At 55.5% G+C, this 23,426-nt stretch overlaps 2 protein-coding genes across 4 annotated transcripts; one reads left to right on the top strand and one right to left on the bottom strand.

Moving 5' to 3' along the window:
• The first annotated feature begins 2,234 nt into the window (after positions 1-2,234).
• On the top strand, positions 2,235-11,021 carry KDF1 (keratinocyte differentiation factor 1). Of its 2 annotated transcripts, XM_056509117.1 has the most exons (5): positions 2,235-2,294; positions 3,524-3,696; positions 5,665-6,772; positions 7,536-7,610; positions 8,895-11,021. In XM_056509117.1, exons 3-5 carry the CDS (start codon positions 5,683-5,685, stop codon positions 8,975-8,977), a joined length of 1,248 nt encoding a protein of 415 aa, XP_056365092.1. In that variant the 5' UTR covers positions 2,235-2,294; positions 3,524-3,696; positions 5,665-5,682; the 3' UTR covers positions 8,978-11,021. The 2 variants fall into 2 exon arrangements, with proteins under 2 accessions (XP_056365092.1, XP_056365093.1); XM_056509118.1 differs by lacking the exon at positions 2,235-2,294 and having other exon boundaries at positions 2,724-3,696.
• Positions 11,022-14,160: 3,139 nt separating this feature from the next.
• NUDC (nuclear distribution C, dynein complex regulator) lies at positions 14,161-23,373 on the bottom strand. 2 transcript variants are annotated; one of them, XM_056509123.1, is made up of 9 exons: positions 23,257-23,373; positions 21,219-21,296; positions 18,938-19,156; positions 18,570-18,653; positions 18,064-18,177; positions 17,498-17,692; positions 16,842-16,925; positions 16,633-16,751; positions 14,161-14,972 (listed from the first exon to the last, which is right to left on the bottom strand). In XM_056509123.1, the coding sequence occupies exons 1-9, from the start codon at positions 23,371-23,373 to the stop codon at positions 14,921-14,923; spliced, it is 1,062 nt and encodes a 353-aa protein (XP_056365098.1). In that variant the 3' UTR covers positions 14,161-14,920. The 2 variants fall into 2 exon arrangements, with proteins under 2 accessions (XP_056365098.1, XP_056365099.1); XM_056509124.1 differs by lacking the exon at positions 23,257-23,373 and adding an exon at positions 22,606-22,780.
• Between the last annotated feature and the right edge of the window lie 53 nt (positions 23,374-23,426).

Below are 23,426 nucleotides of genomic sequence, written 5' to 3'. Positions count from 1 at the left end.
AACGCGGCTCCGCATCCCCCCGGCATCCCCCGGGCTCGGAGGACGGCTCCGCATCCCCCGTGCATCCCCCGGGCTCGGAGCACGGCTCCGCATCCCCCCCGCATCCCCCGGGCTCGGAATGCGGCTCCCGCATCCCCCCGCATCCCCCGGGCTCGGAGCACGGCTCCAGCATCCCCCCCCACCCCCGGGCTCGGAACGCGGCTCCGCATCCCCCGGGCTCGGAACGCGGCTCCGCATCCTCCTCGCATCCCCCGGGCTCGGAGCACGGCTCCAGCATCCCCCCGGCATCCCCCGGGCTCGGAACACGGCTCCGCATCCCCCCCGCATCCCCCCCGCATCCCCCGGGCTCGGAACGCGGCTCCAGCATCCCCTGGAGCTCCCCATGCTGCTCTCTACCCTGAGGGGAAGCTGAAGTTTTGAGCGATCTTCGTCTGTCTGATACGAATGCTGCTCTAAAACGGGAAGTGGACGTTGTGGGGTGCTGCTCCACTGTGGGGTCAAAGCTCTTCTCACGCTTCCTCTGCCCCCAGCCCAAAAAATCTGTGGGCACATGCAGGAATTAAACGGAACATCCTCCTGTCTCATTTTTGTGCTCTGATTCGGTGGAGCCCGGACCCCCAGGGGTACCCCCAAAAGGAGAAAGGGCCGGGGTGTGCCCTGCCCTGAGCTTCCCCCGTTCCCCGAAAATGAAACCCGGGAATCGCAGGTTTGGAGGGAGCTCAGGAGGCGCCTGCTCTGTCATTACCACTCAGAAAATCATTGCTTTTTTGGGTCACCCCCCATGTCTGCGCTGCTTGACGCCTTCCCAGCTCCATCCCCTGCTCCAGGGTGAGAAAAGGACATGAAGAGGGGAGCAGCTGTGCCTGGGCATGAGTTTAAGGTGAGCTGAGGACACTGGGCAGTGAGGCTGAGCCCCCCGTGTCTCCAGGCTGTCCCAGCACGTCCCAGCAGTGAGCAGACCGCGGCTGGGAAGTGCAGATAGTAGAAAAAAGACAAGAAATGCCCCTGCCCTGAGGTGAGGCACAGCCTGAGTCCCCAAAACCCTCTGGCACTGCAAGATTTCTGCTCGGGCTGTCGAGCTATTAATGATTTAGCAGAGGAGGCTGCAATTAGCAGCGCTCAGAATAAATCTCGGTGATGCAAAAGCCCGGTGGGAGCTTTGTTCTCCCTTTGTTCTCCCTTCCCTGTCAGTGCCCCTCTGCCGAGGCACCGAGCACCGGGAGGGGACACGGGGAGGGGACACTGGGATGCGACCCTGCCCGGCCAGCGCAGCCCCCGGGATTCTCCCGGCACACGGGATTAGGGATGCAGGAGCACAGAGCCGAGGGATGCGCAGTGGCCTCATCTCTGTAAAGCCCCGCGCTGAGATGTGCTCCAGAAAGGCGAAGCCTTATTACAGGCAGCAATAATTAATGTCGGTGCCATCTCGCCCAGCCCCTCCCCAGGTTTTTTCCCGGGTGTCCCAGTTACCAGAGCAGGAGGGACTCAGGCGCTGCGCGTTCATCCTGGCAGTTTTAGGGAAGGAACCCGCATCAGGATTTCAGATTTAAACCCCTCTGCTGGGCTGACCCAGCTCCTGTGCCACCATCCCGATGCAGAGCGGTTTGGGAGGCGGTGACAGCTCAGCTGGGAGGCGAAGGGGCACGGGCAGAACTCAGTGCCCAGCAGCGCTGGGTTCAGAGGGTCACGCTGGGCGGCTTAGCTCGTCCTGGGAGCGCCAGACTCCACGGGACAGAGCCAGGAGAGGTTTTGTGCCCAGGATCTGTTCCCTGGGTCTGTGCCAGGGGTTTGTGCCTGGGGTTTGTGCCCGGGGTCTGTTCCCGGATCTGTTCCCGGGTTTATGTTCGGCTCTGTTCCTGGTTCTATGCCCGGATCTGTTCTCGGGTCAGTTCCCGGTCTGTGCCCGGCCTGTGCCCGGTCTGTTCCCGGGGGTCTGTTCTCAGGTCCGTTCCCGGGTCAGTTCCCGGTTCGTTCCCGGCTCTATGCCCTGGTCCGTTCCCGGCTCCGTTCCTGGCTCTGTGCCCGGTTCTATGCCCGGATCAGTTCCCAGTCCGTTCCCGGTTCTATGTCCGGGTCCGTTCCCGGTCCGTTCCCGGCTCTGTGCCCGGTCTGTGCCCGGGTCAGTTCCCGGTCCGTTCTCGGTTCTATGCCCGGGTCAGTTCCCGGTCCATACCCGGCTCCGGCTCGGAGCCGCTTCGCCCATCGCGCTCTGCTGTCCCTCGGCGCAGCCCGTCGGGGTCACGTGGCGCACCTGGCCCAGGTGAGGCGGGGCCGGACGCGCTCCCGGCTGGCAGGTAACGAGAGCCCGGCCCGGCCCGGTGCGGCGGGACCCCGGCCCCGACCCCGGGACCGGCATCAGCCCCGGGCCCGGCTCCGACCCCGACCCCTCCGCCCGGCGCTTCCTGGCCCGGCCCGGCCCGGCCCGGCCCAGCCCGACCCGGCCCGGCCCGGGGGAGCCGCAGGCCGCGACCGGCAGGGAGGGAGGGAGGGAGAGGGGAGGGGGAGGGCACGTCCGTCATCCTCACCCGGGATTCCCCCGGCACCGGGACCCCCGTGAGCCCCGGCCGGGGACACCCCCGGCCCCGCCACCGGCTGTGCCCGTGTCCCACACTGTCCCCGCTCTGTGTCCCCTCACTGTCCCCGCTGTGTCCCCGCTCTGTGTCCGTGTTCCGCACTGTGCTCTGTGTCCCCGCTCTGTCCCTGCACTGTCCCCGTGTCCCCTCACTGTCCCCCTGTCCCCGCTCTGTCCCCGTGTCCCCTCATTGTTCCGGCTCTGTCCTCGTTCTGTCCCCTCCCGCCGCCCCGGGCCCTGCCCCCGCTGGCCCTGGGGAAGGCTGGTGCCTCTCGGAGCTCTCGGCTCTCCCTGGGCTCAGCTCTGGCTGCCATAGAGGGGGCGCGGTGGGATCCTGTGCAGGGCAGGACAGGCTGGGATGGTTCTGTTCCCTGCCGTTCCTGCTGCCAGCTTCTCCTCTCCCCAGAAATCCCCATCTGGAGGACATGGTGGGGGCCCAGGGAAGGCAGAGGGGGCTCTGTTTGGTGCCCAGCTGGGTCTCCATTTTTCCTTCCCTTTCATTTAGGAGGGAGAAGAGCCAAACTTTGTCTGCCTGCCCCGTGCTGGAGCCCTGGTTGTCAGGGTGGGTGTTTGGGACACAGGGGAGCCTTTGGCAAGAGGCAGCTCCTTGGCCAGGTTGTTTGTATCCCAAATAGCTGAGAGGGAAAGAAGCTGCTGGATCCTGGGGTGCACAGGGGGGATGTGGACCCACATTTGCTTTGGGTCAGGACCTCCATCCCTGCAGAGCAGATGGGAACAGGAGCTCAACAGGTGATTGCAGCTCCTGGCCAGGCTCCTTAGGACTCCTCACAGCTGTGGGTGCTTCCACAGAGCTCAGAGAGTGAATCCTGTCTGCTGAGTTTAGGAGATGTTCCCTAGCTGCCAACACCACCAGCAGTGTGGTTATGGGCAGTGGATGTGACATTGTTCAGGAGATTCACAACTTAACTGAGCTTTTTAAAACTTTCCAAGGAAATCCCTCCCTCTGAACAATGAAGATCTTAGACCCTGGCTAACCCTGAGTCCTGCAAACCCTTTGTGGATCCTTCCTGGCTGCTCTGGAGCAGATGCTGAGGCTCCCTAGGGGATCTTCTCCAGTCACTCCTGGTGCCTGTGTCAGAGCAGAGGAAGCTCCCAGCCACCGTGTGAGTAACACCTGGATGTGCATTTTGCTCTGAGCATTTATTTCTGGCTGAGGGGTTTGGTTCAGTCTGTTCCTGTCCTGAGGAAGCTGCTGGATCGAGGAGCTGTGTCCTGCCTGTGCTCTTGAGGGGCTTTTCCATGTTCACATTTCCCAGAAATGTGAGCTGTGATGGGAGTGGGCGAGCCCAGAGGTGTCTCTGACACCTGTGCCTCCAGGTCCTTTCCTCAGAGCTGAGATAATGCTCCTCTCTGCCCCAGATGCTCTGAAATTATAGAATATTGTCTGTTGTTGTATAAAGGAGTGTTGCTGTCCAATGCAGATGTTGAGTCTCTCAGTGAGGCCTTGGAATGAAAAGAAACATCCCAGTGAGCAGTTCAGCTCAAGTGTTTTGATTTCATTTTATGGGTTTTTTCAGTCTGTTTTTAAATTTTGAAGTACATTACAAAAATGAGGAAGTTGAGGGGAAAAAAACCCAACTTATTCTGAAGTGAAAGCAATCAAAACTCTGCAGTGATGCTGAGGTGAGGGAGCTCTGCCTGCTCAGTGCTCAGCACTGAAATTGGAGCATCTGGGGTTTTTATTTTGTATATTGCCCAGGAATGTGCAAAGGGAGCTCCTGGGATGAATTTTCATAAGGTAACAGAGCCAAAATATTCCTGGAAAGTAGTGGTGTGCTGTAACTGCCTGACTTTCAGTCTGGGCCTGTTCCTTTGTGGAGAAAATGTGACTATTGGTTTAAAAACCAGGGGAAAAGAGTCAGAGTTCTAACAAAGTCTGACAGATTTATTTATTCATGCTTGAGGTGCCCTATAGAAAGTCTATAGCAAAGCAACAAGGACAGCCCTAAAACACTTAAACTGTGGCTGGGCTCTCACTGCTTATTAATTACCCTAATTAGTATTTAAAAGGCTCTCTTGGAGGTGAAAGCAGTGTTAGCCAAGAAGCCTGGAAACCATGGAGAATTTTGGGACCCACCACAGGCTGGGATAAAGGCAGAGCAGTAGGAGTGGAGTGACAGCCCTGACCTGACTTTGCTCACGTCGCCCCGTGCTCAGCTTAATAGCAAAAATAACAAAAAGATTAAAAATAGGGAGCATTCACGTGCTTGTCACTCTTTGGTAAGATCTTTTCCTTAATCCAGATGAAGACATCAGGTTTTCATGGGGAATTCTTTGACATCACCCGACCTTAGCATGACTGGCAAAAATCATTAGTGTTGGCAATGCTGTCATTGCTAAATCCTCCAAATTGAAATAGCAGCAAATAACGTGGAGTTGGAATTGGCAGCTTGCATAATGATGGATTGCTTGTCATCTCCTCCTGGGCACATGTGTTTGGAAATGGATAAGTGCTGTCAGGGCCCAGCCTAATCCTAAGGAATGCAAGACAAAGGGAAGTTGTTTAAAAAAAGATACTTTCCCTTTGGAGCCCTTCCCTGGCTCCACCTCCAGCTGTGCTGCTCCTTTATTGCTCTGGAGCTGACTTCTCTTCCAGCTGCGGGGGGGAAACTCTTCTGAAGGTTACAGGGATTTTGATGTCTGAAAATAGCCCTTTCAAAGCATCTCTCCCCTGGTTTGAGCATCTACCCAAAGGCAGCAGCAGACCTTGGGTGGTGGGGGAGCCCTGTAGTGCAGCTCTGAGCGAGAACAGCGTGAGTGTGGTGGTTTGTAAAGATTTCTGAAATCTTTATCTGTTGAGACCTGGGCAGTCTCTCTTGTACTAGACAAGAAGTGTGTAGGGGGAGGAGGAGTATTTTAAAGTTTTATTCTGAGTTTGTTTGGTTTTTTTTCCTTATAGTTTCTAGTAATAAAGTTTTTCTTTATACCATTTAAAGTTAAAATTTCGAACTGGCAAAACAAAACCGCTACAGCGAGTTCTGATGCAAAATATCCCTGTAAAACCATGGAAATGCTGGGGGTGGGCCTGTGTTGGGTGGGCTGCTCTGATCTGAGCCCTCCCTGTCCTGCAGGTGCCCGAGAGCTGAGCCATGCTGGGCAGGAGGAGCCGCCTGCCCCCCGAGCAGCCGTGCCAGGAGGCCGTGCCACTGCGGGCCCGGGCAAACAGGGACACGGAGCTCAGCCTGGGCGTCCTGGGGGGCTCCAGCAGGGACACAGGTGTCAGCCTGGATGTGCTGGGGGGCTCCTCGCCCCAGCCCAAGGGTGGCCGCAGCCGGGCGCAGCAGATGAGGGACAGGAAGGGACGCAGGGCCGAGCTCAAGGACTCCAACGGCCGAGAGGCAGAGACCATCACCTTCATCTCCGGCACGGCTGAGGCTGCCCCGAACCAGAACTTCTGCTGCTCTGCCCTGGCTCAGGCCTGGAACACGTACAAGGCTGTTTTCTGCTGCATAGTGACGTGTGGGGGCTGCTTCCAGGACTGCAGTGTCTGTGTTCCCTACCCGGGGCCCGCCGAGACCTCCACGGACGATGGGAAGAACGGAGACTACAACGGGCGGCTGCCAAACAGCCCCAGCAGCTCCTCTCCTGCTGAGAAGAACGGCAACCAGATCAAAAAGTCCAGCATGGGCAGCAGTTTCAGTTACCCAGACGTGAAGCTGAAGGGCATCCCTGTCTATCCAAACAGAAGCCCCAATCACCACCTGGAGTCTGACTCCTGCTGCAAGGAGCTGCTGGAGAAGCCCTTCAGGAACAGCATGGAGAAGCCCGCCGTGCCCAGCAGCCACAGGAGCTCGGAGGAGTATTACTCCTTCCACGAGTCGGACGTGGACATCAGCGAGCTGAACGGCTCCATGTCCAGCCGCCAGATCGACGTGCTCATCTTCAAGAAGCTGACGGAGCTGTTCAGCGTGCACCAGATCGACGAGCTGGCCAAGTGCACCTCGGACACCGTCTTCTTGGAGAAGACCAACAAGATCTCGGACCTGATCAACAGCATCACGCAGGACTACAACCTGGACGAGCAGGATGCTGAGTGCCGCCTGGTGCGGGGCATCATCCGTATCAGCACCCGCAAGAGCCGCGCGCGGCCGCCCCTCTGCAGCCGCGAGCGCTCGCGCGGCGCCGCGCCCGACAGCGGCAACGAGACCATGCTGGAGTCCATGCTGACCAGCCAGGACGGTATGGGGGCCTGGGGCGGCAGGAGAGCTGTGCTGTCAGGGCTGTGGGGCTGGAAGATGCTCTGCTCTGCTGCTGTGTCAGTGGAAGCTCTGTGTCTCACCCTCCCTGTGCTGTGGCTTTCCTTGGCTTGTCGTTCCTTGCCCATGAGGTTTGTGCTGAGCAGTAGAAGGGTTTGTGCTGCTGCTGCTGCCTGTGCTCATCCAAGGGAGGCAGAAAATCCGTGAGTCAAACTGAACTGGTAGGACCAGACGAGCTGCTTGTGCCAGAGGATGTCCAGTTACTCAGCTGGCTCTGTCCCATGTGCTGCCTGATTAGTGCCAGCCTTAGGCTGCAGTGGCAGTGTCCTCAGAGCCTCCCCCACACAGTGGATATCCCTGCACAGGGAGGGAAGGGCTGTTCCTCAGCACCAGGGCCTCCTGCTTCTTCCTGCCTGTGGGAGCAGCCTCACATGTCTGAGCTCCAGAGCAGGTTATAACAGAGTTTGTTCCAGAAGAACCTTGAAAAGCTGAGTGTGGGGGGCAAGGACATATCCAGCAGCAGCAGAGGGAGCTGTGTGGGTGTTGTGCTTCCCAGATTAGCAGAGGCTGCTGCTGGCATTTCGGGACTCTCAGCTCACAGTGCCTGGCCAGTGGCGGAAGCAATGGGAGGAATCAGCCTGTGCCTCTCCTATTCCCTGAGGCTGCTCCCTGCCAGGGATCCCTGGTGCTGAGTCATCCTTCACCTTATCCCTCACTGTCTCAGGCCCTCTTGCTTGTCCTTGCAGAGCTGGCTGTGCAGATATCGGAGGAGACGCCAGCAGATGTGATGGCCAGGAACATGAGGCGGCACAGCAGCGCAGGTAATGGTGCCATGTGCTCCCCTGGGCCTCATCCTGCGCCATGTGCTCCCCTGAGCCTCCCCTGGGCCTCCCCTGTTCCATGTGCTTACCCTGAGCTTCCCCTGTGCCATGTGCTCACCTGAGCCTCCCCTGGGCCTCCCCTGTGCCATGTGCTCCCCTGGGCCTCCCCTGAGCCATGTGCTCACCTGAGCCTCCCCTGGGCCTCCCCTGTGCCATGTGCTTACCCTGAGCTTCCCCTGTGCCATGTGCTCACCCTGGGCCTCCCCTGTGCCATGTGCTCCCCTGGGCCTTATCCTGAGCCTCCCCTGAGCCTTGTGCTCCTCTGGGCCTCATCCTGAGCCATGTGCTCCTCTGGGCCTCATCCTGGGCCTCCCCTGTGCCATGTGCTTACCTGGGCCTCCCCTGTGCCTCCCCTGTGCCATGTGCTCCCCTGGGCCTCCCCTGGGCCTCCCCTGGACCATGTGCTTACCCTGAGCCTCCCCTGTGCCATGTGCTCCCCTGGGCCTCATCCTGAGCCTCCCCTGTGCCATGTGCTCACCTGGGCCTCATCCTGAGCCTCCCCTGTGCCATGTGCTCACCTGGGCCTCATCCTGAGCCTCCCCTGTGCCATGTGCTCACCTGGGCCTCCCCTGAGCCTCCCCTGAGCCATGTGCTTACCCTGAGCCTCCCCTGTGCCATGTCCTTACGGTGTCCTTACGGTGCCATATCCCCTGTGCCATGTGCTTACCCTGTGCCTCACCTCTGCCATGTCCCCACCCTGAGCCTCCCCTGTGCCATGTCCCCACCCTCCTCAGAGGCTGAGCTGACCCTGCTCCTCAGGCTCCCCTCAGTCCTCCTGGGCTTTGGGAGTGATGGAACTCAAGACACTCCCTGGGTTGGTGGATCTTTCTGAAAAGGGGTGAAATCCATCGCTGGCAATCCCGGTCCTTGCACAGGAGCTGCCCTGAGAGCTTCCGGTCTCTCTGACAAAGTTTGGGGCTGTATTTGGGGTGTGACTGCCAGAGGTCACAGCTGGGTGAGACTGGGAGCCAAAGGAGCTGTGCAAAAGGGAAGCAGCAGGAGTGACAGTGCCCTGAGCCCTGATCCTCCCAAGGAGCAGCCCAGGGCTGGGAGGACAAGTTTCCTCCTGCCCAGCAGTTCTGTCCTGGGACAGGGCTGTTCCTGCCATGGCTTTGTGTGCCTTTCTCCTCCCTCATGGTACACAAAGGCTTTTGTGGCAGCTCCTTCCCCACTGCCAGGCTGCTGTGCCTGCCCTGGCTCATGGCTGTTCTCTCTCCCCCCCAGGCTCTCCAACCAGCAGAGATTCCTCTTTCCAGGACACAGAGACTGACTCCTCTGGGGCTCCTCTGCTCCAGGTGTACTGTTAAATGACCTGAGCAGCAGGGAGGCATCCCAGGCTCTGCTGCATCCCAATCTTGCCATGTGGAGTGTGCTGTGCCACATTTGATTTTCTTTTTCCCAGTCTACCCTGAAGCCAGATGCCTCCTGCTGTCGGAATTTCACTGGATGTTTTGGTTTTTTTGGACAATCAAGGAAGCAAACTGCAGAGCTAATGAACTTGGGAGGTGGAATGTGTGCCCAGGGAGGAGAAGATGGACAAGGAAGTGGCAGATCATTGTGCCTCTGTGATTCTGTAAATCACATCTAGCTCCAGCAGCTTCAGTCTGGCTCAGCCCTTTCCCTGCTTTGAGGTGCAGTTCCTGTTTCCTGGCACTGCCTGAGTGAACCTGGATGGGGAGTAACAGTGTGGTGTCTGTGCTGGTGCTGAGGTGCAGGCTGAGATCCCGCTCTGGAGGGACCCAAATCTCTATGTAAAGTGCCTGTGTTGGTCTCACAACCCCAAAATCTTCTGCCCATGGTGTTTTCAGTAGCCAGATCTGCCTTTCCCTGCTGGCCCTCGCTGTCACCTCCTGCTGCCTTGTGAGGTTCAGGTTTGTGGGGTTCATTTAATTTGTGGCCTCTTGGCTCATCTGCTGGGACAGTGCCAGTCCTGGGCTGCCCCTGCCTGGGGATCAGCTCTGCCAGCCTGCTGGGAGTCCTGGGGAGCACACACTGGGACCTGCCAGCAGCAGCTCTGCCTCCCTCCCCTGCCCAGCCCTCCTGGCAGAGCCTGGAGCAGGAGGGAAACACCTGACTCACTCCTAACTTTGTGGTTCAGAGCTGTTTGACTGTTCTGCTGGAAAATCCCTTCCAAGTTGTTTGCTAGGAAAGGAAAGGGTCCTGAGAGTGCCTGCAGAGGGTTTGGGGGGCACTGCTGGCACCCAGCTCCTCCCTGTGGCAGGGGGAGGCAGGAGATGGGCACTGCTGTCCCCAGGGCACGGTGCCAGGTGGCCTTGAGGGCTGCAGCAGGAGGAAGCTGCATCTGTGCTGTTGCCACTGTTTGGTTGTTTGTCACAGAGTAAACACAGCAAGCCATGGGACTTGCTTGGAGATTGGGGTGCCCTTGGACATGAGCAGAAAACACTTCATTGAATTCTCTAGCCCTAGGATAAACACACCCACTGGATTTTGGGGAGAGGGAAGCCCAGATAGGCCCCAGGTTTTGGTGTGGACCGTGGTTTTGTGCCTCAGTTGGACTGGAATGTGCCTCAGTTGGACTGAAATGTGCCTTAATTGAACTGAAATGTGCCTTTATTTTACAGCCTGTGGTTGCTCTTCAGAGGTTTGGGCAGGGACGAAGTGTTTAATTCCTCTCACAAGCACTCAGGCTTCTTTAAAAGGCCAAAACCCTTTGAAATTCCAGTTCCAGTCCCTGTTAGAGCCTGGTTTTGTAAACCACTGGCTTTTTTCAGAGTGTGCTTCCAGAAATCAGGGGCATTACTGAGACCACACCTGAAGATATTGACAGAGATATTTTGAAAATAAAGGGGAGAGACTGAGCCTTGGATTTGGCTTCCCCTCCCTGCTTTGTGTTTAAAGCTGTTGGTTTATGAGAAATCGAGTTTATACAAGGAAAAGTCTTGAAGCAAGGCCAGGCTGGGACTCCCAGGGGAGCTGTGTGAGGTCATCTCATTCCCAGTGCTGCCCATCCTGAGGGACCTGCTTGGCTCCTGCTTCTCAGGGGTTTGTACATTATTTGGACGAGTTTGCTCCAAGCTGTGTGCTGAGGTTCACATGGCTCACACTGACACAGCTCTGTGGGCTGTGCTTTGGAGACAAGGAGTGAGCTGGACTTGCAAGGAGCAAATACACATTTTTAGTGTCTAGTCTGGGTGTGAAGAGTGAGTGTGTGTGGATTAAACTAACAAAAAGACCCCAAGCCCCCCAGAAACTCACTAAGAAAGACTGTCAGCTCGATGGTCCCTGAGCTGGTTCACCTGTGGTGTCTTATGGGATTCTTTTGCACTCATTTGCCTTAAATGTCCTGGTTTGGTCTTTTTTTATAAAGTAAAAGTTGTGCTCTTTACCTGTGCTGTGACTTTTACATTCCTGTTTTCTCCAGCCTGGGGATGCTGGGGTGAGGGTTGATTCCTGCTGTGCCTGTCCCAGATGGACAGAGATTTTCATCCATTTGGTAGCTCCAGGGGATCCCCAGTGCCAGGCTGGTGTCTGGATGCAGGTGAAGGAGCCTCTGGGGAGGTTTTGCTGACTTGCAGGGAAACCTGGGCCTTCCCTGGGCGGTGCTGCTGGGAAAGCTGAGCCTGGGGCAGGATTTCCATGTTGTCCCTGTGATGTCACCAGCTGGTGGCAGCAAATGTGGGGTTTGCTGTGCAGGATCAGCTTGGGGATGGAGGCCCAGCCTCTGACCCAGGGACTGGAAGGACCAGTTCTGCACTTCCCAATTTCAGAGCAATTTCAGGGTGACCTGCAGGGCTCCATTCCTGCCAGGTGCTGGGGGGGTTGCTCTGGGGCACAGGATGTGTTTCCTGGGAGGATTTCAGAGCCATGAGCAGCTAAATGCTGCCTTCTCTCTGCTGGGAAGGGTCTCTGGGGATGTTTTTGTGTCTGGAGCCCTCAGACCAGCTGGGTGTTGTGTTCAGCAGCTTCCCTTTGCAGTTTGCTGCCTGGGTTTCCTTCTCACAAGGAATGAACCCACGGGGTTTTTGTCTGCAGGAAGTTGTTTGCTGTGGCTGGAGCTGTCTTGGCTTTTGCTGGAGTGGGTTTTGCTCTGAGCATTATTGCTGAGTGTTCTGCTGAGGGATCTGGCTGGGTTGCCCAAGTGGAGATCTCCCAAACACGAGAGCCTTTACCTGACCACAGGTGCTTCCTTCTGGGAGCCTGACTCAGCACTTGGCTTTTCCTGTTTGGTTGTATTTGGCTTGGTTTTGCCAGGAGGGTCTCCAGAGACTCTCCCTGTGTGGGTCCTTGCTGTGCTGTGACCTCAGAGGGATCCCTGTCCTGCCCAGCTCCTCACTGCCCCTGGCACCAAGTTAAGGGAGCTCAGGAGCTCTGCAGGGAATGTTAAAGAAATTCCTCTCCACATCCACACCCTGAGCTGCTGAATTATTTATTTCAGTGTGACTTAGGCACCAGGAAGCAGATGGATGGATCCTAATTCCTCACAGCCTGGCCCTTGCAGTAACAGAGCAGCTGAGGCTCCTCCTAAAACTACACAGAAACATCCAATACTTGCTGCTCCTGTTCCCTTCCTTGGGCTTTTGCTGTTCCATTGCTCTTCCCAGAGCAGTCCTGCAGTCTGGGATATTTCCCAAATGCTCTGAGCTGCAATATTCATTAATAAAAGCTAAACCAGGAGCTGCTGTTAAGGAAAAAAAAAAACCAAATAAGTGGGGTAAATGTTACCCTTAAGAAAAAAAGCTCTCTGCAGAGCCTGCTGTGCCTGCAAAGGCCTTGCTTTTACAGGAGGTGGGGAGGAGCTCTGAGCTCTGCCTCCAGCTGGTGGCAGCACAGCTTCTGCAGGTGAGCTGACACAGGTAAGGACAGGCAAAAGGGCCTTGGTGCCCTGTCCCTGTCCCTCCCTGCTCTGCTGGGCACATGGGATGTTTGGGTGTTTGCATGGTTTGATCCCAGCACTCCTGTGGTGCTCAGCGTTCCCCTGCCTTGGGCACAAGGACAAGGCCACACTCCTGCCACACTGTGCTCTCCAGGGACCCAGACTGGGGGGGATTTGCATTCCCTGAGCTTGGAGCCAGCAGGGTTTATCCCAGGGGAACCTGCTCCCAGTTCCAGTTGGCCTGGGGAAAGTGGTGGCCAGGGGTGTTTGCAGGGGACAAGGCCAGCGGTGAAACACCTTCTGTTCCGCTGGCCCAGGAGCCAAAGTCCAGGGGCAGCTCTGGGATCAGCCAGGGTTCACAAACACGGCTGGGGCGTTCTCCTGCTGCTGGGGTCAGGCCACAGGCATGGCCCTGTTCTCCCAGCCACACTCCTTCCTCCCAAAAACCCTCCCCCAGCTTCCCTGGGGGTCCTGTGCTGCCTTTTCTGCCTTCTCTCAGCTGCCACCAGAAACAGATCTGGGATTTCCTGGGTGTTACCCAAACCCTGCCCTGGCTCACAGCAGCCAGGACCCCACTGGGGACAGCAGAGCCCTGGGATCCTGGGAACCCTGAGGGGCTCTGTTCTCCCAAATAGCAGGGACTGCAGCTCCCCCTGTGCCCCCAGAGCCAGCAGCTGCCAGGCCAGGCTCAGGGCTCTGCTGGGGGATCAGGGCAGAGCAGGAAACAGGGCAAGAACAAAGCCACAGGCTGGGCTTGGGGTAGTACCTGGACTGTGCTGGTTTGTGGCTGGCCTGGTGCCTGCCTGTGCCTGTCCCTGAGGTGGGGCAGGTGGCAGGATGCAGGTTCTGCTGCAGCTGCAGCACCTGCAGCACTGACAGAGCTGGGGTGAAGCTCATCACACACCCCAGAGCAGCTCAGCCCCCCCTGCTCACCTGTCCACAAACCAGGGCTCAGGGCACACAGGCAGGCAGCTCATTCTGGGGCTAAAACCTTCAAATCCAGCTTGGTTCAGCTTGTTTTATGAAAACAGGAGATGCTGCTCTTTTTTCAGGCCCAAAGCAGGGTCAGGCTTTGTGTGTGGGGTGGATGCAGGTGTGTGTAGGGTGAAGTGTAGGTGATCTGTAAAACAGACAGGCCAGAGCACTCCAGGGGCAGCTGCCCCCATCTGGGTCCTTGCTCACCCTCAAGGTCACTGCTCTGCTGCTGGGTGGGGTGTGCTTTTTAACCCCAGGACCCTGTAAAACTGAAACACTTCATGCAAAGCACTCTGAGTGCTCTGCAGCTCAAAACACAACCCCACCAGGCCAGGTGCTGTGCCAGGCTGGACTTTGCCCAGACAGGATTTCCAGCCGTTCGTGCCCATCCCTCAGGGAGGAGGTGGAAATGTGTGTTGGAGGCAGAGGGAAGAGCCACAGCATCAGGGATCTGGGATAGAGCCCAGGATTTCCTGGCCCCCTGCTGTGGTCAGGGCTGCTCTGGGGAAACAGAGCCTGCAGGAGCCACCCTAAGGGTCCATCTGTGTCCTGAGCAAGGTACAGCTCCCACTGCCTCTTCCTGGGGAGGCAGAGACCCTCAGAGGGACCCACAGGCACTGCAGAGATCACAGCATCCCCTGCCCAGATCCTTCCACCAGAGAAGCCACACACTCTGAGATATTCCACTTGTTTTCCTTTATGTTGCACTGCAGTTTTAACAGAGATATGAACATGCAGAGTGATGCCACTCGTCAGCAGGAGCTCACCCAGCAGGGAGGGAGGCTCTTGGAGAAGAGGCAGGGACACTCCCACCAACAACAGCATCCCCAGAGCCCCCCACCTCCTCTCCTTGCCCCAGGACAGCAGGCTGCCCTCTCCAGCTGTGCTGGAAGCCCTGCAGTGCTCCAGCTGTCCCACTTCTGGCACCAACAGCAGCAGCAGGGTCTGTCTCCACTGCAGTAGCTGTGCTTTCCAGCTGCTGCTTTCCCTTCCCAAGAAGGCAGAAAGATTTACTTTACAAAATCAACTGACCTTGTTTTCACAGGAGAGCAGGAGGGAGCAGAACTCAGGAGTACCTATGCCATTGGCAAAGAGCAGATGAGCAGCTCTGAGCAGCCCAGGGAAGTGAAGCAATACCTCAAGGATTTACCCCAAAACCTCTCAGGTCTGGCCCTCTCAGCCCCAACACCCTTTTTGCTCTAAGCCCTCCTTCTCTCCTCACTGCCCTTTGGGAATTGTGGCTGATGGCTCTGTCTGGAACTGCTCTTGGGCCCTGCCTGCTGCTCCACAGGACACTGAGGTGACTCCCTGCAGGTGCCTCCACAGCAAGCTCGGGTGGGGGATGCTGAAGTTTTACTTGCCCAAGGTGAGAATATCCAACCATACATATCCTGCCCCATTCAATGGGCTGGCTGAAAGAGGGGAGGGAAAAGGGGACAGCTCAGTTAAATTTAGCCTTTGAAAAGTCCATTTCTGGGTGCTGTTCCATGAACCTGCAAGGAAAACAAAGACAGGAGTTTGGGTGGGTCAGCAGGAGCCTGTTCGGGGAGGGAAGGGTTTCTGCTTCCTGCACTCTGGAGCTCTGCTGCAACCCCACACCCTCCAGAGCAGGGAGGCTCTGCTGAGCTCCTTGGAACACATTCTCTGCACTTTCCCTACAAACACCTTTTCCTGGGGTCAGTGGGAGCAGCATTCCTGCCAGCCCAGCAGGTCAGCAAGTCCAGACACAGAGGAGCTGTTAACGATCAAGGACACGCCCTTCACTCGAACTCTGGGCTGGACACGTAGCAGCCACAGCACGGCTGTGGGGCACAGGGGAGATGTGAAGGCAGATTGGGGCTGGAGCTCCAGCCTGACAGCTTTACTGGGAAAATGGGGAACATCACCTGTGCTCTCATAGTAACAACTCAGGGAGGACATGACCAGAGGAATCTGATTCCAAATGTACTGCAATCCCAGCAGAGGGAATTACAGAATGCTGTGGGTTGGAAGAGACTCTACAGATCATCTTGTTCCAAGCCCCTGCCACGGACAGGACCCCTGCAGAGACTGCCTGGACTCAGGTGTTACATGGGGAGGTTCTAAGGGCAGTACTCTGTGCTCAGGAGTGCCCAGGGCACACAGAGGCTCCTCTCCTCTGCTCCCCAGGGCACACAGAGCACAGCCCTGCAATGTGGGGACACACACAACGTGCAAGTAAGGGCAGCTTGGTCTCTGTGTTCCCATCTCAGGGCTTCCCCTGGAACGCCCCCACAGTGTTTCCACTTTGCACTTCCAGGGCCACCCCTGCTGTGAGGATCACATCCTGGTTTGGCAGCCAGGAGAGCTGCACTGACATCAGCACCCTCATGGGTGTCACTGATCTCCTTTGCCCTGGACAAAGTCTAAACTTCCTCTCCCTCCTTTGCCAGCCAAATTTCCAGGGCACCAAACAAGTGACCCTGCCAGCGAGGTGCCCTGCATGTGGCATCCCAGGGGCAGAGGGTGCTTCCCACCCCACTGACCACCTGGGAAGCCTGCTCTCTGCTCTGGCAAACACCAGCAGCTGCACAGAGAAGCTTCTGGCACTACAGATAAAGCCAGAGGAAGCAAGGAGTCAGGTCAGCCCCAGCAATCCTTCACCCAGAGATAAAGTGTGGGGCTGCACTTGCTGAAGAAGCTGTGACCCAGAATTGCCTCCACACCTTCCCAAACGGCCTTGGAAGCTCCAGGAATCACTTCCCTGCCACAGTGCATTTTTGCCAAACAGGGCAATAAAGCCATAAAAGTGGCTTGGGGACAACTGTCTGGGCAAGTGGAGGGAGGAAGGGAGGGGTGATGAGCTGGCTACCGAGGGAGATTACACACCAATCAAAACCATGTAAAGGTCAGCAGGGATGGCACCTCCAGCTCTGAACGTGCCTTTTGCACTTGAAATCAGCAGATTTCAATTGTTGTAATCAACACTTCCAGAGCTGGGCCATTCCCACATTTTCCCACAGGCTTTCTGCCCCCACAGGCTTTTACAGACACTGGTGGTTAGCCAAAACCCAGTGACTGTGCAGCTGTGAGCATGGCTGGGATTGAAGGCCAAGCTACTCTCTGTGCCCTTATTTGTGCCAGACAGGAAGGGGAGAAGGTGCCTGCGAAGGCAAAGGAATAAGCTGTACCCACTTTTTCAAAATATCCTGCTTCTTCTGCTCATCAGAGGTGGGCAGGCCCATGGATTTCTGTCTCTGGTCATACATCATCTTCTCCACCATGCTGCGAGTTTCGCTGTCCAGGTCTGACAACTGAAAGCAAGATCCAGATTGGAACAACTCTGGCCTCAACTGAAGTCATTTCTAAGCAGGCTCCATCCCATAAAACAGAACAATTCTCACCTTTGAATTCTCTGGATTAATTTTCTTGGTGTTGATTTCTGGGTCTGTGGAGACCAGTTTGTTCCACCATTCCATTTTGTTGATCTAGAGGATGAAGGAGCAAAAACAAGTTTATCTTTTTTGGAATTGTTCTAGGATTTTTAAGTCTCAACCACAGGGGAAAAAAAAAAAAAAAAAAAAAAAAAAGGACTCAAACAGTTTTCTAAGTACCAGTAAAATCTGAACATAGATAAAGGGTATTTTTGTTTCAAACTACTTTAGGCATCCTGAATTTTTACAGCTGGGAGATCTGAGAGAATGTCAGATGTCCTGTTTGGCATGACATAAATGGGATTAGAACAAACCACCTGGAGAGGCCCAGAGGGGACACAAGGAGGGACACAAGGAGGTCTGTCCCTGGATTTTCGTGTCACTAACAGATGTCAAAACATACTAAAGGACAACACTGAAATGACTGATTTCCCTCCAGCTTTTCCTGAACTGCTGAGAAATACACTGGATATCCTGGAACAACATAAAATGAGGCTGAAGATGGGGGAACTGAAATACCCCACTGGCAGCAGGACCACTGCCACTGTACCCAGACCAGCCATGGTAAGAACTGAGCCCAGGAGAGGCAGCCCAGCCTGAACCCTGCCCAGCCCAGCCTGCTTTACCTTCTCCAGGTGCACAGTGACTGTTTTGCCATCCTCAATGAGCCAGGAGCTCTCCTCCACCTTGACCTCATTGAAGAGCTCCCCCTCAATGACAGGAGGGTAGCCCTTCAGGCCGACCTTGAGGCGCCGTCGCTGGATGTCAACCACCACGTCCTTGCCCTTCAGCCTGAAGCTCACCTTGAAGGGGACAGCCAGCTGCAGCAGAAAGGAGCAGATGTGAGGAGCAGCCCAGGGAAATCCCTGCTTACCCTCCCATGTAGCTGTTCAAGCCTTGCTTTCAGCAGGGCCAGGCAGAGAAGGACTCTGGGACTCCTCCCTGCGGTACTGAGCGAGCAGGAGGTGGAAGGAAGGGACCAGAAAAAGGGAAGCAGATTTTAATGCCTGGTGAAACCAAGACCAAAATTGGCTAACTGCAGCTCCTGGGAGTTTTACTGAGTTACCAAGCTCTCTCCCATCTCTTGAAACAATCAAACTTCCAGACACAGGGAACTGGCTTCATCTCTTAGCAGCCCCTGCTCTTATTCCCTGTCTCAGATTCCTCAGACCCTGATCTGAGCACTACTTACATCCAATTCTGAAAGAGTCTGTGTCCATCTATAATTTGGAAGGTCAGCTCCATTGCCAGAGTTGGGTTTAAGTTTTCCTTTATCCTTCTCATCTTCCTCTTCATCATCTGTTCCCTAAGCAAGTCAAGTGTGAAGAAAGAAGTTTTTCCAGTTTCCATTGTAACAACAGTTTTTAGGTTTTATAAGGATTGCAGGTCAGTTGTTTTTTACTTTTTATTGTTTTTATTTTATATCCACTTAAATTTAGCTACATAATTAATGGCTGCTTCTGGTAAAACATTGCTACAAGAAAGAAACCCAGAAGCCCTCTGTATTGGCACATTTAGGAGTTGTGTACCGTTAAAGGCAAAGTTTCTAATTTGTATTTTCAGAGTGTGTATTTTGGACAGGGCTTGGAGCAAACTGCTGTAGTGGAAGGTGTCATGGCAGAGGGTGGAACGGGATGAGCTTTAAGGTCCCTTCCAACCTAGATTGATGATTCTAGAGTGTCTCCAGACAAGTTTTACCTGTTTGTTGGAATCTGAAGATTCACCTTCCTCCTCTGAGGGTTTCACTGGGACACCATTGCCCTGCCCTTGTGCCTCTTTCTTCTGTTGGAAAAGAGCAGAGCAGGAACAAACTCAGGGAAGGGCTGGCACTGTGTCACCTCCTGAGCTGGCACTAGATGGCCTCAGCCCTTCAGCCCCAGCTGGAGAGCATCACTCACTGAATCCCACTTTGAATTTCCAGCCTTCAGGAAAGTTTCAGGGATGAGGCCAAGGGGAAGGCTCCCTTTGTGCTCCCACTGGGACCAAGAACAAAGCTGAGCCCTCCCAGCCCCAAGAGCCCCAGGGAGGACAGAGCTGCCCCTGCACACACCTGGCAGGGCTCTCACCTGGTCGATCTCCAGCTGCAGCCTCTCTGCCTCCTCGTCTGTGAGCTCCTTGATGCGTGGCTCGCTGGCCTGCTGTGAGTCCCTGGTCCTGTCCCTGTCCCTGGCCAGGCGAGCTGCACGCTCGGCCTTCTCACGCCGCTCCGCCTCCAGCCGCGCCTTCTTCTCCTTGCGCTCTTTCTGGGCCAGCTTGTTGTGGTGGCTGAAGGCCTCTGTGATCAGCTGAGGGGAGAGAGAACACCATCACCCCAAAGCCAATCCCAACCCCAAATCCAGCCCCAACCGCAAACCTAACCCCAACCCCAATTCCAACCCCAAACCCCAACCCCAAACCCAGCCCCAGCGCCAATCCCAAACCCAGCCCCAACCCCAACCCCAATTCCAACCCCAAAACCCCAACCCCAATCCCAACCCCAAACCCAGCCCCAGCCCCAGCGCCAATCCCAAACCCAGCCCCAACCCAATCCCAAAGCCAGCCCCACCCCCAAACCCAATCCCAACACCAAACCCCAACCCCAATGCCAACGCCAAAGCCAAAGCCAACCCCAACCCTAGCCAGCCCGCACTCCTGAGCAGCACAATGACATCTGTGCAGTGACAGACGTCGGGAGTTTTCCCTTCGTCTTCACTCAGTCTTTTTGAGTGAAAATCTAGAGATTCTTCAATTCAAAAAGCAGGGGAGGAAGTGAAAAGGGAGGAAAATTTTAAATATTTAAGTGTAGTCCTTCCTAATTACAGGGAGTGTGGTTCCAGGAGATAACAGTGAAATTAAAATCCTCTGTCTATTTTGTCCTTTGTGCAATTCCAGCAGGACGAGTTCATGTCCAACCATTCACCTGAAGCTGCTCCCCACCTCCAGGATAGCTGCACACACCAGATCCAGCTTTTTTACCTCCTTCTGACCTTTCCCATGCCTGGGCTTTTCTCCAGATGGAGCCTCAGTGCAATGATTTAGAGGAGAAAATCTCAAAACACCCCTGTGTTTTCACACTGAGGGGTGAGCTCCTCCATAAATCTTTTTCTCCAGAGGTTGTTGTGACTCTGGGAGGCAAAATCCCAAGGTCTCTGATGGCAAGGTCTGCATGCTCAGTGGGAAAGCTGAGTACACAGGCAGGGAGCCAGAGAATTGCCCCAGGGTCGATAAGGGCAGAGGTGCTGTGCACAGCAGCACGTAGGTGAGCTCAGGTCTGCCCCAGAAAACAATAGAGAGATTCTCAGAAAGGAATTTGAAGGGAGAAATTTATTTATATACATCCCAGGAGTCTCAGAGTGGGAGGGAAATCCTGAACCTTTTCCAAGCAAACTGCAGTTTGTAAGCAAGCACTGAGTATTTTATTTCTGCTTTGCTTTACCAGCAAGGATTGTTTACTCAGTGTCTCCTGGAGTGCAGAAAGCAAGGTGTGCATCCCCCAGGATGTCCCTGCCTGTTCTCAACCCCATGATCCATCGTGAGGAAACTTATCTTCACTGCCTGGCCTTGTCCATGTCCATACCTCCCTCACTCCACACCACAGCCTGCTGAAATGGCACCCAAAAGATGCAGAGACTTTCCCACTCTCTCCTTTCTCTTTTATGCCAAAGGCTAGGCAGCACTGGGGAAGCAGATTCCTCTCCATTTGTTGTGGTTCCCATGGAGTCAGAGCGCTTTTCCAGGAGCCCATAAAGCATTCTGACAGATGCCACCACCCAGGGTCACAAGCCCTTTCTTTCACAGGCACAGATTTGCCAGGACAGCAGCCAGGCACCTCTGAATTGCCACTCAGGTGGGATCACACAGCCTCCAGGAACGGGGGAGAGTTGCTCTCTATTCTAAGTAAAACAACAGCAGGGTTCACCTTTCTTCCTTTCAGAGATTTCAGGTTGAAAGGACCCTAAAGCCCCTCCAGTTTCAGCAAGGGCTCCCAGCAGGAGAGGGGAGCAGTATCCAGGCTCCCCAGCCCAGCTGCATGTGCAGAGCCATGGACTTTGTGCTTTTCCTGAGCTAACAAACAAGGTAACGTGGGGTTATCACTGCTGTGTCACTGCTAAGTCAGTGTGTCTGGCAGCTTTACTTTCCAAACTAGCCTTTGGCCAGAGCCTGGCAAGAAATCTGCACTGAGGGACCACCTGAGCAGGGAATTGTGTGTTCCTCACCTCTGACAGGGGCAGCTCTGCTTTCCTTCCCTCAGGAGCTGCTGTGCACCCAGATGCCGGGAGCTGCTTAAGCAGGGGACCCTTGGCCTGGCCCAGACCCGGGTGGGATGGAAGGGAGAAGGGTTAAAGGCCTGAACGTTCAATTTTTTACCTTCTCTGCTACTCCCTCCTCTCCCCCAGTGAAGAAATCCGTCTTCCTCCTCAGGAAGCTGAAGAAGGTGTTCACAAGCTGGGGAACAAGGAGAGGGTAGAGGCATGCATACATACCTATATCTCATGTATATATATATATATATATATATATATTTATATATATATATATATATATATATATATATATATATATATGTATAAATTCCTTATTTTTACAGCTGCCAGGGATCACCAATGAATGAACCAGCACCTCCAAAAGCCCTCTGGACACCCATATTCTCCCTGAACTCGGCTGATCTTCATTTCCCAGGAATCCTGTCCCGTGGGGGTTTCTGGCAGAGGTTTTGCCACAACACAAGGGGCAGTCACGGGACCATTTTTTATAAATTATTGCTGAGTGGGGTGTGAGTGGGATGTTCCCACACCCTCCAGCCCTGCTGCAGGTCAGTGCCTGGATCCCAGAGCCCCCAGCAAGAGGGCCCATGGTGGGATTGTGATAAATGATTCGTGTTAATCACAGAAGTTTTGGAGTTTGTATAAACCAGAATACTTAAAATAAGAAAAGAACATGGACTTAGATAAAGGGAAATATATTATTAAACCCACTCTGTTTAAATCCCCCTGTTATAAATATTGTGTATACCAGTTTGTAAAAGAAGAAAAAAAGGGTTTTCCATAGTCTGAAAGGTTTTTTTGCAGAATCAGATTTCCTTTCCTTTCCTTTCCTTTCCTTTCCTTTCCTTTCCTTTCCTTTCCTTTCCATCTCCTAAAGATCAGACTTCCTACTTCTCCTGTTTTCTATCTACCAAGACCAGGTGTTTACATGACCAATTGTCCCAAGAGCTGTCCTACGGTAGTTTGGTAGTTTCTTTGACCACCATTGCTTACCTTACAGAATTACTACAACAAAAAATAACAATTATTGATGACTACAAGGAAAACCAGACTATAAAAAAGAAGCTGCAAACGAAGTTGGGTGGCAGCGTGGAGCGGGCGGTGACCCCTCACGTTTTCCTCAGCGCTGCTTGCTGTGTCTATATAAAATATACCAATCGAAGTTGTGCTAAATATCGAGACTTTTGTTTCTCATTTTTAACAGGATCAGGGCGGGATCAGATCCCCGAGCACGAGGGGATCCCGCGATCACGGCCGGGAATCAGGGGCTTGTGCCGGGAGGGTGACGGGTGCAGTTCGGTGCTTCAGCCCGGGGGGCTCAGGGCGCCTCATTAACACCGCATTAATTAACGAGCGTTCTGGCCGCTCGGAGCAGCGCACGTGCGGCCCCGGCTCCACGTGCCGGGGCGGGGCCCGCGCAGGCCGCGCCGCTCCCCGCTCGCTCCGCCGCTCCCGCCCCGCCCTCCCGCTGCCGCTCCCGGCGGCGCTACCTCGCGCACGCCGCCCTGGTGCTGCTGGGCCATGGCGAGCAGCATCCCGTCGAAGCGATCCTCCTGCTCCGCCGCCTCCTCCGCGCTCAGCCCCATCGCGCCGCCGCTCCCGCACCGGGCCGCCGCCGCTACCGGAACCGGAACCAGCGCGCGCGCGCGGCCCCGCCCCGCCCGCCAATTGCAGCGCGGCCCCCCGCCGCTCTCCCCGCTGATTGGCCGCTCGAGCTGTCAGTCTCGGTGGAAGGGGCGGGGCGCGGCGGGGTTGCTATGGCGATGGGCCGTGCGGGGTCCCGGGCCCGGTAGGAGCGGGGGGCGAGAAACGCCTGACGGGCGAGAAGCGCCCCCCCCGCCTCCTGTGCTCCGGCTGAGCCCCCGCCCGCTCCCTCAGCCCTCCCCTGGACATGCTCCATGTCTGGTTTGCAGTGAGGGGCCCAGAACCGGTCCCGGGGTTGGGTTGCCTCAGCAGTGCCACCTGAACAGTCATTGCCCGCTTTGGCTGTCAGCCAGCACCTCCGGGTCCCTTTCCGTTGGGAAAATAGGAGAATTTTGGCCTTTTCCCCTTAACTTTTCTCTCATCCTGCAGACAGGAGCATTTTCCCTTTCCCAGTGTTTCCTCCGAGAGACACGACCCCTGCACCCATCACCACTTACTTGTTCACCGGGCTCCTCTTCCTCCACCACAACAAGAGGCTCCTGATCAAGGCCAGGCAAACAGCCGCTGATAACACAACTTCCAGGTTGCTCTTCCCAAGGCCGGGCTGGGGCCATTGAACGGCGGGCCCAGACGAGTGCCCTGTGTTTGTCTGTGAACCCTGGCAGCG

This window comes from Oenanthe melanoleuca, chromosome 23 (genome assembly GCF_029582105.1).
Source record: "Oenanthe melanoleuca isolate GR-GAL-2019-014 chromosome 23, OMel1.0, whole genome shotgun sequence".
Taxonomy (NCBI): Eukaryota; Metazoa; Chordata; class Aves; order Passeriformes; family Muscicapidae; genus Oenanthe; species Oenanthe melanoleuca.
Note: the sequence above shows the minus strand (reverse complement) of the source record. Positions and strands in the feature narration are given on the sequence as shown.